The sequence below is a fragment of the Coffea arabica genome, chromosome 10e (genome assembly GCF_036785885.1).
Source record: "Coffea arabica cultivar ET-39 chromosome 10e, Coffea Arabica ET-39 HiFi, whole genome shotgun sequence".
Taxonomy (NCBI): Eukaryota; Viridiplantae; Streptophyta; class Magnoliopsida; order Gentianales; family Rubiaceae; genus Coffea; species Coffea arabica.
Window position 1 is genome coordinate 2,072,773 of NC_092328.1, and position 14,088 is coordinate 2,086,860.

Consider the following 14,088-nt stretch of genomic DNA (forward strand, 5'->3'; position numbering starts at 1 on the left):
GTCCGGAGAGACCTGCCCGCAATTTGTTTGGTTAACGTTGTCCGGGACTTGAGCTGGTTTTAACTCTGTACGGGAAGATATATATATATATACATACATATGTCTCTAAGGCGAAGGGAAATTTTAACTATATGTTGCTAGCTAGGCCTAGGCGTTTACTGCTAAAAGTATAGACTTGTAATTAAAGGGGCTGAAAAACAGAAAAGACATTTTCAATTGAGAGTACGTCGAGCCTCCGCGTGAATGGTCCAGCGGCAGCGCTTTTCGCCAGTGAATCTTGAGGTCACAAGTTCGAGTCTCCGCTCCGCTGAATTTCTCCGCGCACTTAACGTGTTCAGGTCTGGTTGGAGCGCCGGGTCCGGGCCGTAGGGGATTAATCGGACTCCGTAAGGATTGATTCGGACACCCCTGTATCGACAAAAAAAAAAAAAAAATTGAGAGTACATCGAAGATGGTGATCCTCGAAAAAGGCTATCTATCTTTTTTGCTTTTTATCAGCGGAAAAAAGAGTGAAAGTGGATTGAAGTTCATTGGAGACGGAGGAGGTTATGAGGGCAAGAAGGAAAAACAAAAGAGAAACATTTTGATGCATGCACGAGAAGTATGTTTTTGGTTGCATTACCATAAACGTAATTGCAAATTTTTTTGATAATGTCGATGCAATGAACTTTTCCTCAGCTCCTCCTACGTTGCCAAACACTTAAAACCTAAAACAAAAAACTTTTCCATATACAGGTAGGGCAGCAAGGTAAACAAACTTGGCCAATTCACTAGTGCTTTTCAGCTTCACTCCACTCAAAGACAGTCGATCAACTCATGTTCCAAATTGGAGTTTGAAAGATATTATTTATTTCTAATATAGAATAGAGTGTGTGATTGAATCATATCAAACAGTTTCAACATTGAGTAGTGAGTGCTAGCACTATAACCATACTACCATTATGTGAACACTAATCTAGAAAATTAACTATTAAGTGAGTGAATATTACTGTAAGATGATATCGATTTTACGTTTAAACAGTAGTGTCGAATATATGCTTTTAGATATTCCATTTCTTGTTCCTGGCTTTAAATACTAATAAGTAAATGTTGATTAAGAATTTGCTCAACGACAAAAAGTGTATTTATAAGGAATTGAAATCTATAAGCAGGTAATTGAAATGTCAATTAAGCTACTTAATTCTCCAATCAAATTTTCTCATTGCCAATGATTTGTATTAAGTTGAAACGAAAAAAAAAATATTTATATTGTGTTCTTCAATGTTTAAAACCCCTTCTAGCTCGATTAGATTACTACAAAGTGTGTGGATTAATTAAGCTATTGAGATCCACTAAAGCTTGGCACGGTGAAATCCCTTTGATCCATAATCAACCACTCCAAATAATCAAGCAGTATTGAATACGATCTACAGTGCTTAATGCAGGGGGGCCACGGTGCAGGTGGCGGGTGCAAATCCCGAAAGGACGAACTAATCAAGATGTATGGTACTGGGCCCCGACCCCCAGACCCAACCAATTCCACGTAGCCCATAAAAGTGATAAAACTCCCTCACCGAACCCACCCTCCAGCGTTAATTTAACGGACGTTCCTAGTAAAAAAGGCCGACCACCACCCCGCACCCCACCCAACCACAAACCCAGCACAGCCCCCGCCAATCCCACGATTACATGAAGAACACGTATCCGTCTCTCCATGCTCAAATGACCTTTAACAAGACGTTTTTGGTAGTGGTTCGCGGTGGTTCTTTCCGCCGTATGCTGTGGTGATGGTGGTTACTCTCAAGTCTAAAAAAAAATGTGATTTCTATAAAGTATAAACAATTCACATAATAAGCACACCCTTTCGAGAGAGTACTCGTTTGGCATTTGCCAATTTGTTGTTGGCTTTTGTTTTCTCCCAGAAATAGTCATACTTCAATATTTACTTTGAAGTACTATATAATATTCTCCTTTACGTATATTCTTTTTTGCAAACATCGGGGACGACGGGTATCGTAGAAATCAGAAGCTGGGTTGTGCTTTGTGTGTGGGAGACATCGAAACGTGAATGGGTTTTATCTTTAAGTAGAGTAAGCCCTTGGCATCTGCGTTTTCTTATCTTTTTAATGTATAGTTTACTATGTCAGGGTATGTGCTAATTATTATTGTCTGAATGTGAAAAAGTTGGATCTTTATCTCGTTCTGTCTCTGCATTGACTGAGTAAGATTTCTAATATGACTGGTTTTGTTGGGCTGTTGAGAAAATTTTGGAGCAAAAGAAAGGATTTTGAAGTGGCAATCACAACTGGGATGCGAAAATTTTGTGATTCCATTTGTTATTTGCACGGCATTATATCAACTACCCTTTTGATTCGCAAGCAATAAGGATTTTTTTTTAAAGTTTGAATAGTTCCTTTTCTTGATTTAAGTACACTGTTTCTTATCTTACAAGCACGCTTGCAGAAGTTGCTAGGTTTCTGAGTTTAATGAACACTACTGGTCACGGTGTTAACTGGAAAAAACTTGGAACTTGAGTGTTACGCTTGGCTGTTTTCGCAGGTTGCAGTGTGGAATGTGGTATTTGGTGCAGGCCCTAAATTCTGTTCGTTGAAAATCTGAACTTTCAGACTCATCTTCAGGTAAAGAAAGGCTGAAAAAGCTACCATCAAAAGAATCGTGGTTTTCTTTTCATTATTTCTGATTGGTGATGTCTTGCTGCTTTTGTTATAAATTTTGGGATGCGTGATTGACTTTTACTGATTTTGAATTGGATTTTGTGAAATTTGTTTGTGTGAAGAAAGATAAGAGTGTTTGGAGAATGTCGTTGAAGTCCATTTTTAGAGAGCTTAGGGGAATAAGCAGTGGCAGAGAGACTAATTGGAGGAAGCAAGGGGAGAAGAAGTCTGTCCTAGGCTGCGGGAGATCACATATAGCTCCTGAAAGTCCACAACCATCCGTATTTGCAGTTGTTCAACAAAGTCGGTGGGCGAATTTGCCTATCGAGTTGCTTTTTGATATCATTCGCAGAGTTGAGTCCAGTGAGACCTCATGGCCTGCCAGAAGGGATGTGGTTGTTTGTGCTGCTGTTTGCCGGTCCTGGAGAGAAGTAACTAAGGAAGTTGTTAGGACCCCTGAGCAATGTGGCTTGCTCACCTTTCCCATGTCACTGAAGCAGGTAATCCGTCAGCATCAAAATTCTTTTATTTGTCTTCGGAGGTCTGTCAGGTGTATTAGTTTCTAGCACATAGCAAGATTGAAGTACCATCCTGAATGTCCAAGGGCAAGGATAACTAACAGTTTCTTTTTTCTTCTGGGTGCTACCTTTTGTACTTCTATTAGCCTGGGCCAAGGGATTATCCAATCCAATGCTTTATCAGAAGAGAAAGAGGAACTTCGACATTTCGCTTGTATCTTGGATTGAGTCCTGGTAAATGATGCTATCCTCGCCTTAACAATTACTATTATTCTTCTTAATTTAAGGAATTTTATATGATTTGTCCTCCTTACTTTTTGCTTTATTGTGGAATTAACTGTCTTCCACATTTGAAGGATTTATCCATAACCCGATTTTTATTGGGCTTTATTTATTTTTCTTAGAACTGATAAATCAGATACTTACAGCATGCCTCCATCTATTTACTACATGAGCTGGTTATTTCGATGTTATAACAGCACTTTCAGGAAATGCTAGTAAACTGTTGTTAGCGGCTAAAAAGATTAGAAGAGCCACAAAGACTGATTTTGTGATATCCTATTCTGCTGATGATTATTCTCGAGCTAATGATTATTACGTTGGAAAGTTGAGGTTGGTTTTTTAAAATTTTCTTTTCTGGGTCATCCTTGATTTTTCTCATGCAACTAATTAGTTTCCTTTAATAGGTCCAATTTCCTTGGCACCAAGTTTATTGTGTACGACTCTTATCCTGCATGCAACTCTCCAGTCTCTTCAAGTGGCCAATCACATGTAAGGATCCCTTCAAAGAAGGTCCTGCCAAGGTTACCTCTTGGAAACTACAGTACAGCTTCTATATGCTATGAGCTGAATGTTCTTCGCACAAGAGGGCCAAGAAGAATGCATTGCACCATGCATTCAATTCCTGCCTCTACACTTCAAGAAGGGGGTGCTACTCCAGCTCCAGAAGCATTTAGGAATTGCCTGGATGGAGAATCCTCTTCTTGTTCATTTGTAAAAGGGAGTACTCAAGAATCAACTTTCATTAAACTCCCTCTGCCCCCAGAATCAATTCAGAGCACTAAGAATCCACTGGTCTTGAGAAACAAGGCGCCTAGATGGCATGAGCAATTGCAATGCTGGTGCCTAAATTTCAAAGGGCGTGTTACTGTGGCCTCTGTCAAGAACTTTCAGCTGGTGGCAGCCATGAATCCATCTGAGATTATTCCAGTTGAAGAACAAGATAAGGTGATCCTACAATTTGGAAAGATTGGAAAGGATATCTTTACAATGGACTATCGATACCCCCTCTCTGCCTTCCAGGCCTTCGCAATCTGTTTAAGCAGCTTTGACACTAAACCAGCATGCGAGTAGTTGTACCATCTTGCTTTTTCCAAAGTTAGTTTTTGTGTGTAAATATACCAAAGGAAGCCTGTTTGAGCTTCGTCTTTAGATAGGATGATTATGTGTGAAAATCCAAACATTTATGTTCAGTTTTCAAATGTATCTGATCCTCAAAAGTGTAAGTTATCGTGATTTTATTTCCCAGAAGTCTGTAATGTTTTCAAAGTTATTGGAGTCTTACATTTTTAATGTTGCAAGTAGGATCTAACTTTAGATAAGGAAAGATTGGCTAGTAGCTTTAACTGAGTCCTTTTGGGATTGGAGATTTATATGTAATTTTACTACCACAGAATATCCTTGTTTATAATGAATTCAACAACATAATGCAGGTAAAACCATATCATTCTGGAACCTATGACATCCTTACTACTATTTACTTTTGTTCGATTTAAAGAATGTCTTCACAGATACTATGAGGATTTTGTTGTGAATATGTGATGTATGCACATTTATTTCATATGTATTAGCATGCTAGTATGGTGTTCAGGATATTGCTTGCTCAGTGAGCATCAATGTTGTTCTCTTTACTCTTCTCCTTGCAGCCAACACGACAACCATGACGTCGAGGCTTCGCAGCATCCAAGTCAGAATCACTTGACTCCAGAAACAGGCCTCTGAGACATCTTCTTCTGACTGTAGGCTCTTGAGTAAGTTTTTGGGAGGGGGTCATGTTGAATTCAGCCTTTCGTGTCTCAATGAGCTCTGGTTTTTGAGACAGCTTCTTTAATTCTGTTGGACAATGCGAGTGAATCAGGTGGACACCAGGATTTCCTTCCGTTATGGATGTGTTGAATAAAATTGAGTTGTTGATACCCTGTGCATTGCTGTTCACATATGCCTCTGATGCTTGATCTTCTTTGGCATTTGAGTTGTCAGATTGTCTGTTGAAACTCTCCTCTCCATCAGTTGTTGCTTCGGTACTGTCATCAGGTTTGATCTTATAGCCTCTGCGAATGTGGATTGACCCTTCTTTCTTTGATGTGTCAAAGCCTACATGCATTGATGCTCCCCTATTTTCACCAGCAAGAGTGATTACACTCACTGGCCTGTCATCTATGGAGTGCTTGGAATCCCCAATAGCCATCTTATTAACAAGCTTTGAAATGTCGTCTCTGATCTCTTTGTGCAGGGACCTATGGTCTCCACTGGAGTTACTTTGTTTCTGTTGACTGTCAGCCAACATGGTTTTGTTTCTTGGATGGGCGGTTGGTATTTTGTTTTCTTTGCCATTAGAAGCAGATGTTGCTGTCATCTCCTTTCTGGCAATAGTCTTCTGTGCTTGTTCTGACTGAAATGGAATGGTAGATAGGTCTTTAGTCTGCACTGTCTGCCCCTGTTCCACCTTAAGGTCACTTCCTATATGCCTGGCTCTGTCATGTGCCTTGTCTTTAATGTCTTGCATGACTTCCTTCACCTCTTTGGGTTCCTCTGGTTTCATATCTTTAGAGAATGATTCAGGTTCACCATTGACAGTCGAAGAAGTTGATTTCTGTGTTACAACAGGTGTTTCTGGACCTTTAGTAGTAGTGAACACGTCTGCTGCTATTTTCCCTGATTCTTTTAAAGGCCGCTGTGTCATCTCATTGGGTTGAACAATGGTTTTAATTGGGGCTCGATCTTGAGAGTCATGAATGTTATCTGCAGGGACTGCTGTCTTTGGCTGAAATTCAAGAGGAAGTGATTCGGATACTGCTGATTTTGGTTCTTGTTTATCAGAGGGAGAAAAACCTTCAGTGGAACTGGCAGAAGATTGAGAGTTCTTCTGAGTTGGGCTTTGCTCTGTTTTCAGTGGAGAAGCAAGCTGGGTGGCAGCTGCTGTTGTGGGTTGCCGTTGAGCAGTTGTGCTAGATGGAGGAGGAGGTGGAGATGTCTGGCCTGCCTGGATAGGGGCTAATGAAGGGGACCTGGGCTGTGTGGCTGTTTGGGGTGTTGATGGGAGCTCGGTTGATCTGCGAGATGGAGATGAGGGTAGAGATACAGCTTCTTGTTGAGGGGCTGCATGAGGTGGAGCCGAGGGCTGGGAAGGAGCTCGCGATTGAGTGTCTACACGAGACAGAGACGCTGGCTGAGAAGGGACTCTGGGTTGAGTGATGGCAGGAGATGGTGATGAAGGCTGCGATTCAGTTCTGGATGTCTGAGATTGAAGATGAGGGCCCTGTGCTGGGGCTACGGCTGGAGGCCTGTATGGTGGCCTTTCAGGTGCCTGTGGAGTGGGTGTCTGGGTAGGTCTTGTAGTTATCGTAGGCTGGGTAACTGTTGCTCTTTCAGCCGTTTGAGTAGTGGGAGCAGGGGTTGTAGTGGTGCTCGGCTGGGAAGGGATTTGGGTTTCAGCTGTTTGAGGCATTGCAGGGGGAGCGGTGGTAGAGATGGAGGGCTGGGGAGGGGCTTCAGTTGTTGCAGCTGTTTGTGGCGTGGTTGGGGGAGGGGTGATGGTGACGGAGGGCTGGGGAGGGGCTTCGGTTGTTGCAGCTGTTTGTGGCATGGTTGGGGGAGGGGTGGCAGTGACGGAGGGCTGGGGAGGGGCTGGGGTTGCAGTTGTTTGTGGCATTGTTTGGGACGGGGTCGTAGCAGGAGTAGGCTGGGCCGGTGGCCTGGGGGGAAATGTTGGACGTGGGGGTGGTGCAGCTGGTAACCAGGGAAGACGAAAGCGGAATGCTGGTCTTTGGTCTGCCATAGAGGTTTAAAGGAGTGACCTATGAAGTAAATAACTGAATTTTGAGCCCTAAGAGTTGGTTGCCTGGCATAAGGAGCGAAATGCAACATATATAGCTTCTCATATGATTCTTTGGAAAGTTTGTAAGTACATTTGGTCTGCTTACTTGTCATTGTTTCCTTCTTTGCCTGCCTTGTCTGATTTCCTTAAACTGATTTTCCTTGGCAGATCAGCTAGCATCTTTTTCAGTAGGCCAATGAACTCACTCTTGGGAATTCATCACGGCATGTCTTTACAACTTTGTGGTGAGATCTTACACTGTTTTTTTGTTTTTCCTCTTCCTCTAGAGAGTAGATTAGCATATTCTTCTCTCGTTCTTGGCCAAACCCAAACCCAACAGTTTGCGCCACATACATGTGAAACATGTGGGGACTTTTTGTGTTGATAGTATGCCAAGGTTTATTAATACTTGATTTATTAAAAAGAATAAAGAAATTTTTTTTTTTTTTTTAAAAAAAAAAAGACATTGATCTATTCCTTTCTTTATTAAACTATGAGGTAAAGCTTAAAAGATACAAAAAGAAAGGGAGATTTTGGACAGAAGAAACAATCAAACCAAAAGAGGAGACAGAAAACACAGGGGGTGACTTTTTACCTTTGGCAACAATAAGAAGCAAAGTAGCATGGGGCGTCAAAACAAAAATTGAACAAACGTAGCCTTCCTTAACATTTGTTGCTCAAGCAAAGAACAAAGAGGCATACCCCATGTAACGGCTTCATCATATTCTCAAATAGGACCAGCTTTGTTGCTCATGCAGATTGCTCCTGCACGACAAGGTATGTTCTATTTGTTGCTTGCCTTAGACTTGGCATGCCTGCATCAGCCACACCTATGATAAAACGTATGAAATTTGCACATTCATCATCATTTGTATACACCCATCCACTGAAGTTTATAGAGCATCTTGCAATAAGTAGCAAGAATATTAATATATCCAGCAGCGTCTCTCATTTCTTAGCATTCTATGAACTCTTTTTGTGGCAGAATCAACATGCAAGGTTTCCTACAAGCCATTAGATCTTACCAAGAAAAGCTATTAGGGCATTCACTTTTGAGGAGTTCAACTGCAATGAAAAACAATCTCTTGCGACTTGGTTCCATCAGCTCTTATCTGACAGTTGAAGAGGGCACAAGGCCAGCGGAGGAGTCTTCACCCATGCAACACAAAGGGTTGGAGAATGTAACAGTAGCAGAAGTACTAATGACAAAGGGAGGCGAAAAGGCTGGATCTTGGCTCAGCTGTCGCGCCGACGACACAGTATATGATGCTGTGAAGCAAGTCTGTTCCGCCAAAACTGAAGCATCATTGCGCATAAATAATCTATTTCTATACTCGTAATGGTAAATTAAGTGATTATTAACAGAGAAAAGCAATAATCTTGCAGATGGCACAAAATAATATTGGATCTTTGGTGGTTCTCAAACCAGGACAGCAACAACTCATCGCTGGCATTCTTACGGAGAGGGGTAATGGAATCTTTGCTGACTAGTATTACAAATTTCTTGCAAGTAATACATCTGCTAATGTGGAAGTAAATGGCAAACAGATTACTTGCGAAAGGTAGTTGTGCAGGATAGGTCATCTAAATACACAAGAGTCGGGGAGATCATGACTGATCAGGTGAATGCTTCCTTGTCCTCAATACTAAAATCTTCTAGATACCTTTAACCATTTCTTTTCCATATGTGGTCGAAAATCTCCATCCTTTCAACAGGATAATTTAGTAACAGTGACGTCTGATACAAACATCCTCCACGCGATGCAACTCATGACCGGTAACTATTCTACTGATTGATTCAGTTATATGCATGTAACACATCAAATGATACTAAAATATAATATCTCCTTAATGCTTGAAGAATGATTCAGAAAACAAAAATCATTCCACACTAGCAGCATTCCTGCATGCTTTTCCCAGACTGCAAAAAATTTATGGATAACAGTTTTGATGCGTTCCAGAAAACCACATACGACATGTCCCTGTCATAGATGGAAAGATCGCGGGAATGATATCCATTGTAGATGTTGTTCGAGCAGTGGTGGAGCAGCAAAGTGGAGATATGAAGCGGCTGAATGAATTCATTAGGGGTGAATACTATTAGCCATTGTGTACAGGTGAAGCAAGCAGCAGGGACTCCTGAAATCAGCAGGGACTTCCAATGGCTAATTTTATCGTCGGTTTATCTCAATCGTGGACCAAAGATCAACAATGGCAGAGAAAATAAGAAGATAATCTTCATGTTTGTGTAATTTGATAGTCACTACAATGACCTGTAGTGATGATTTCTCGTCGTTTGCAAATCCCTTGACCGTTACAAATTACAATAGATGGCTTGCTACTCTCATATCTGCCTGAACCTTTCTAAAGGCCTGTCAATCGGGCCTAATGAGCCGGGCTTTGATGAGTTCAAGTTCAGCTCATTTAATTTGAAACATTTTCGGGCTTCGGGCTATGAGTTTCGGATTCGTAAATGTGAAGCTCATACTCAGCTCATATAATATTCGGGTTGTGAGCCTTAATCGGGTTTAGCCCAAGCTCACTTATTACTCCTTAATTTTCTTAATATAATTACTATAACTATTAAGTTGTAAAACTAAGTTAACATTTACAAGACTATAATATTAAAACTAAACATGAACAAATAATAGTTCTTAAAAAGTATATAAACCAAAAATTTATTCAACAATATTTATATTTAATCCATTTAAAATGCATGAAAAATAGTAATAAAACATGCGATCAAAAGCCAATACATCTTTAAAAGTTGAAACTTTTTTTTATAATCTTGTGATTTAAATCCAAATATGCTTGATGATTTTTGTGTTTGTAGACCAAAAAAAAATCAACCAATAATATGCCAATACAAAAATTTACTCAACCAATAAGAAAAATTAGAGATTTAGTTATGCATTACTAATATTGGCTCTCAAGAAATCTCATGAAAGAATCTTTAGATGTATTTTTGTGTTTTGTAATTTATATATATATTTAGTATTTAGTAAAAATATATTTGGATATATAAATATACATAATATCAAAATATAAATATTATATATATAGGTAATTAAAGGGTCGGGCCTATATCGGATTTGAGCCTAATAAGGCCCAAGCTCGGCTCACATTTAATTCGGGCCTAATTTTTAGGCTCAAGCTCAGACCGGCTCACTAAATGATCGGGCTCATCGGGCTTTCTGTCGAGCCGAACGAGCCGAGCTCGGGCTGGCCCAGCCCTATTGACAGTCCTTTCTTGATAGGAACGAGACTTGTACCACAGACGGTAGACATGCCTTTTCAAAGTATAACGTGTGAAAAAAACTAGTCTGATGCCTTTTCAAAGATGTTATACTATTAAAAAAAAAAACAGCAGAAAAAACTACAAAGTATACACCAATGATACAAGTGAGGTTAAGGACGCCTGCAGCACAATTCCAAACAGTAGCCGAGATAATGAACAGTAGGATTCTGCATTAAAATCATTTGGAGGACCATACCTTGGCATTACCTAGAATGCCAGATATAAAAGAACATGCTGGAGGAATTACAACGACAAAAGACATCTTGACTAGATTCCGAGAATCAGCAAAAGCGTTCAGCACTATCATAATTGACCACGTGCAAACTGCAAACAAAACATGAGTATCTGAAAATTTGCTATCTCTTTCCTTGCGTCTTGAGGCCTATGGTTGATGACATCATCGATATTTGGAGTGATTCAGGAACTGAAATTCCTTCAGCTTTCATCAACGCAAGCATCCTTTTAGCATCTTCAACAAATCCTCCATCATTGAGCCCTTGTATAATCCTCGTAAACCCTTCTTTCCCTAACTGATCCTTCTTAGCCTCCATGACTCCTAAAGCCTGAAGAGCCTTCTTCTCAATCCCAGCCCTCGAATACATCTCACAAAGGCTGATGTGAACATTAAAAGGAGGAGCCTCGCCCAGCTCGGCTATCTTATTCAATAATTGTTCGGCTTCATCAACCATTTGCAATTTACCTAACCAATCCACGAAAACAGAGTAAGTAGCAACCCCAGGCTCAAAGCCGTCCTTTTCCAGCTGCAACAGAAGATGCAAAGCTTTATCCAATAAATTCTTCCTCGCATAAGCAGCAATCATGCTAGCGGTGCACCTATCATCTGGCTTAAGTCCGAGTTTAATAATGTTATCAAAATTTTGCCTCGCTTTATTAAGGTCACCAGTTTTTGCATATGCTTCAATAACCAATGTACAAGACTCCAAATTAGGCTGGATCCCAGCAAAATGCATACTGGAAGCAATTCTCACAGCACCATTAACGTCACCAAGCTGAGAAAATGATTTAAGTAACGCCATATATATTTCCTCAGTTGGTTTGATATCCCATTTCTCCAGATCTCTCATTAATGACTCCCCTGACTTTGGTAGGCCAGCATTGATGTAGGACGTGATCATTGAGTTGCATACCCTCATGTCTGGGTGTAATCCTTGATGCTTCAAGCTTTCAAATGTCTCTTTGGCACGGTCAAGGTTGCCTGCCTTAGTGTACATGTGGACCAAAGTTGTTAATGTCAGAACGTCAGGTGAAATTCCATTTTCATTCATCTTCTTAAGTATTCTCTCAACATCTTCTGAGCGATTTTCACAAGCATGGGCATCAACCAGTTTTGAGTAGTCACGTATGTTTGCTTGGAAGGACTCTTCACCAAGTATAAGCTCTGCAATCTGAAGCAGTAATGTATCAGCAAACACCATATAACCAACCATGACAGCATAATAAAGAAGACGACTATGCCTCAGTTTTACTCCCACATCAAAGCACGAGTTTCATAAATCAGCTGAACAAAATAATGTCCTGATTTTGTAGCAGCACGACTTGTGATAAGACAAATTCAAACACCAACTCCATGTCAAGGAAATGCATTCTTTCATCTTATTATAATATTGGGCTGTGATATTTTCTGTCCTAAAGCACTAGAAGGTCATTTACAAGACTCTGAAAATGTGAGATAAAGTTTCCATCCTATGGTTAGGATTGAATTCCATATATTAGGGAACAGAAAGGATCAGGTAGCTCAGAAGAGTGTCTCCCTATGCAGAACTGCTCGTTCCCACAATAGCTGTAAGAGACTTATATCCCCATATACCATGACTCCAATTAAACTATTGTGCTAAGTACCTAACCAACATCGCCAAAAGTTGAAAATCTAGTAAACTGAAGTTCATTTCCAGCTCAGAGAAAAGATTAAGAGGTCAATAAGGTTAGTGAAACATCATAGAATAATTAGTACCGTGCTGTCCCTATAGTCATATATAATGAACCAGGATGTTGGTCAAAACTCCCTTGATCTAGAGAAAAGATTAAGAGGTCAATAAGGTTAGTGAAACACCGTAGAATAATTAGTACCGTGCTGTCCCTATAGTCATATATAATGAACCAGGATGTTGGTCAAAATTATTTTGTAGGTATTATCCTTGAAGAAATTCTAGTTCATAACGGTCAGAATATGAAAAAGTCCTTAATAAGAAGACAAAGCAAGACTAAACTATGATGACAAATCAAGAACCTCATAATGAATTGTTATACGTTGAAGGAAAAAAGTATGACCAAACCTTCAAGTACAAGCCTGTACTTCTTTCCTTCAATTTGTCAAGCAAAGTAATCCAGTCAATCCTGCCAGGCTGAAGCAGCTCCACCCATTCAGCTAAAAGCTGAGATGGATCATCTTCGATTTGCAGAGAAAGAATTTTGTCTGTAAGAATTTTGCATTTCCCAGATATTGGCTGTGGTTCTTGAGGCAAAATAACTTCCTCAGTTCGATGAATTTTATCAGCCACTTCAGCCCACTTAGAATCTGATAAATCAAGACCATAAATCTTGTACTTCAACTTCCCATGTCTCTTGGGAAGTGTTACAACATTAGGCACCTCCTCATTCACACTATCATCTGAGCCAGCACCAAGAAAAACCCCGTCTTCCTCAGTAGCCCTGCTTTCTGATTTTACTTCTTCTCGACCTTCTTTAGCCTCCTCCTTTAACTTTTCCAAACCCTCGTAAAACTCAGTTTGCTCCATTTTCTCGCGAGCCCATTTGAACCTAAGCTCCCTAAGCATATCTCCTCTGATCCCAATTTCCCCTGCAAACCTACACATTTCTTTCACATCGTCAGACTGCAAAAATTTCTTCATCTTTTCCTTCTTCTGGGCTTTCTGCATATCTTCCAAAACCACTTGACTAACCTCCCAAACAGTTCTCCACAAATCTTCACTAAAATCTTCAGAAGGGGTGGCCGCAGCTGTCCCAGTCATTCCTTCAACACCACCTTTTTCCATTTCTGATACAACTTTCTCAACAATAATCAAAAGCATCGCATCGATTGTCTTCCTGTCACTTTCCGGATAAGCTTCAGAGAGCTTCCCCCGCATTATCCAAACAAATCTTGACAAGAACTCATTCGTAGCCTCATCTTCCTCTAATTCATCGTCTTTAGAAGAGGAATCCCTCAAAAGGGCTCCTTGAGAAGTGCTGATACATCTATTGAAAATCCAACTGGGCTGAACAAAGTTATCGACTTCAGCTCTTGTTGAATTATTTGATCGGTAGGCGAGGGAAGAAGAAGTACTGAAGTTGGCATTTCTGGAATTAAACAATGGTCGCGGTAAAGACGAAACTTTTCTGCGATTGAATTTTGATATATTGTTGAATGTTTGCCTGCAAATGAGGTTCTTGAGATGCATCTCTAACCCTCCTCCCTCAGTTGTGGTGCGTTTGCTTTTGCTTTGGGAAGGATGACTTGGCTGAAAGGAGGTGAAGGGGTTTTAAGAGTCCAAAACCTTGGGT

General features: G+C 40.4%; 4 protein-coding genes across 8 annotated transcripts; 2 read left to right on the forward strand and 2 right to left on the reverse strand.

The window, feature by feature from the left end:
* Positions 1-1,580: 1,580 nt before the first annotated feature.
* LOC113711081 (tubby-like F-box protein 5) lies at positions 1,581-4,744 on the forward strand. Of its 2 annotated transcripts, none has more exons than XM_027234224.2 (6): positions 1,581-2,069; positions 2,539-2,618; positions 2,781-3,154; positions 3,319-3,406; positions 3,652-3,784; positions 3,859-4,744. In XM_027234224.2, exons 3-6 carry the CDS (start codon positions 2,798-2,800, stop codon positions 4,523-4,525), a joined length of 1,245 nt encoding a protein of 414 aa, XP_027090025.1. In that variant the 5' UTR covers positions 1,581-2,069; positions 2,539-2,618; positions 2,781-2,797; the 3' UTR covers positions 4,526-4,744. The 2 variants fall into 2 exon arrangements, with proteins under 2 accessions (XP_027090025.1, XP_027090023.1); XM_027234222.2 differs by having other exon boundaries at positions 1,582-2,069; positions 2,777-3,154.
* Positions 4,745-4,813: 69 nt separating this feature from the next.
* Positions 4,814-7,443, reverse strand: LOC113711080 (uncharacterized). The gene has a single exon (XM_027234221.2). The coding sequence runs from the start codon at positions 7,227-7,229 to the stop codon at positions 5,055-5,057; it is 2,175 nt and encodes a 724-aa protein (XP_027090022.1). The 5' UTR covers positions 7,230-7,443; the 3' UTR covers positions 4,814-5,054.
* On the forward strand, positions 7,230-9,819 carry LOC113712054 (CBS domain-containing protein CBSX3, mitochondrial). Of its 4 annotated transcripts, XM_027235335.2 has the most exons (7): positions 7,230-7,351; positions 7,437-7,513; positions 8,254-8,548; positions 8,655-8,736; positions 8,817-8,890; positions 8,985-9,045; positions 9,230-9,819. In XM_027235335.2, exons 3-7 carry the CDS (start codon positions 8,261-8,263, stop codon positions 9,370-9,372), a joined length of 648 nt encoding a protein of 215 aa, XP_027091136.1. In that variant the 5' UTR covers positions 7,230-7,351; positions 7,437-7,513; positions 8,254-8,260; the 3' UTR covers positions 9,373-9,819. The 4 variants fall into 4 exon arrangements, with proteins under 4 accessions (XP_027091136.1, XP_027091135.1, XP_027091134.1 ...); XM_027235334.2 differs by lacking the exons at positions 7,230-7,351; positions 7,437-7,513 and adding an exon at positions 7,922-8,045; XM_027235333.2 differs by lacking the exons at positions 7,230-7,351; positions 7,437-7,513 and having other exon boundaries at positions 8,049-8,548; positions 9,214-9,819.
* Positions 9,820-10,716: 897 nt separating this feature from the next.
* On the reverse strand, positions 10,717-14,069 carry LOC113712696 (uncharacterized). Its single transcript, XM_072067391.1, has 2 exons — positions 12,861-14,069; positions 10,717-11,972 (listed from the first exon to the last, which is right to left on the reverse strand). The coding sequence occupies exons 1-2, from the start codon at positions 13,983-13,985 to the stop codon at positions 10,923-10,925; spliced, it is 2,175 nt and encodes a 724-aa protein (XP_071923492.1). The 5' UTR covers positions 13,986-14,069; the 3' UTR covers positions 10,717-10,922.
* Between the last annotated feature and the right edge of the window lie 19 nt (positions 14,070-14,088).

Excerpts from the sequence above, each read along its gene's own strand:
- LOC113711081 (XM_027234224.2), top strand. The coding sequence starts at position 2,798 with ATGTCGTTGAAGTCCATTTTTAGAGAGCTTAGGGGAATAAGCAGTGGC. Across the intron at positions 3,407-3,651 it reads GTATCTTGGATTGAGTCCTG|CACTTTCAGGAAATGCTAGT; the intron begins GTAAATGATGCT and ends ATGTTATAACAG. Across the intron at positions 3,785-3,858 it reads TATTACGTTGGAAAGTTGAG|GTCCAATTTCCTTGGCACCA; the intron begins GTTGGTTTTTTA and ends TTCCTTTAATAG.
- LOC113711080 (XM_027234221.2), bottom strand. The coding sequence starts at position 7,229 with ATGGCAGACCAAAGACCAGCATTCCGCTTTCGTCTTCCCTGGTTACCA.
- LOC113712054 (XM_027235332.2), top strand. The coding sequence starts at position 8,234 with ATGAACTCTTTTTGTGGCAGAATCAACATGCAAGGTTTCCTACAAGCC. Across the intron at positions 8,737-8,816 it reads TGGCATTCTTACGGAGAGGG|ATTACTTGCGAAAGGTAGTT; the intron begins GTAATGGAATCT and ends AATGGCAAACAG. Across the intron at positions 9,046-9,229 it reads CGCGATGCAACTCATGACCG|AAAACCACATACGACATGTC; the intron begins GTAACTATTCTA and ends GATGCGTTCCAG.
- LOC113712696 (XM_072067391.1), bottom strand. The coding sequence starts at position 13,985 with ATGCATCTCAAGAACCTCATTTGCAGGCAAACATTCAACAATATATCA. Across the intron at positions 11,973-12,860 it reads GTACAGGCTTGTACTTGAAG|ATTGCAGAGCTTATACTTGG; the intron begins GTTTGGTCATAC and ends TTACTGCTTCAG.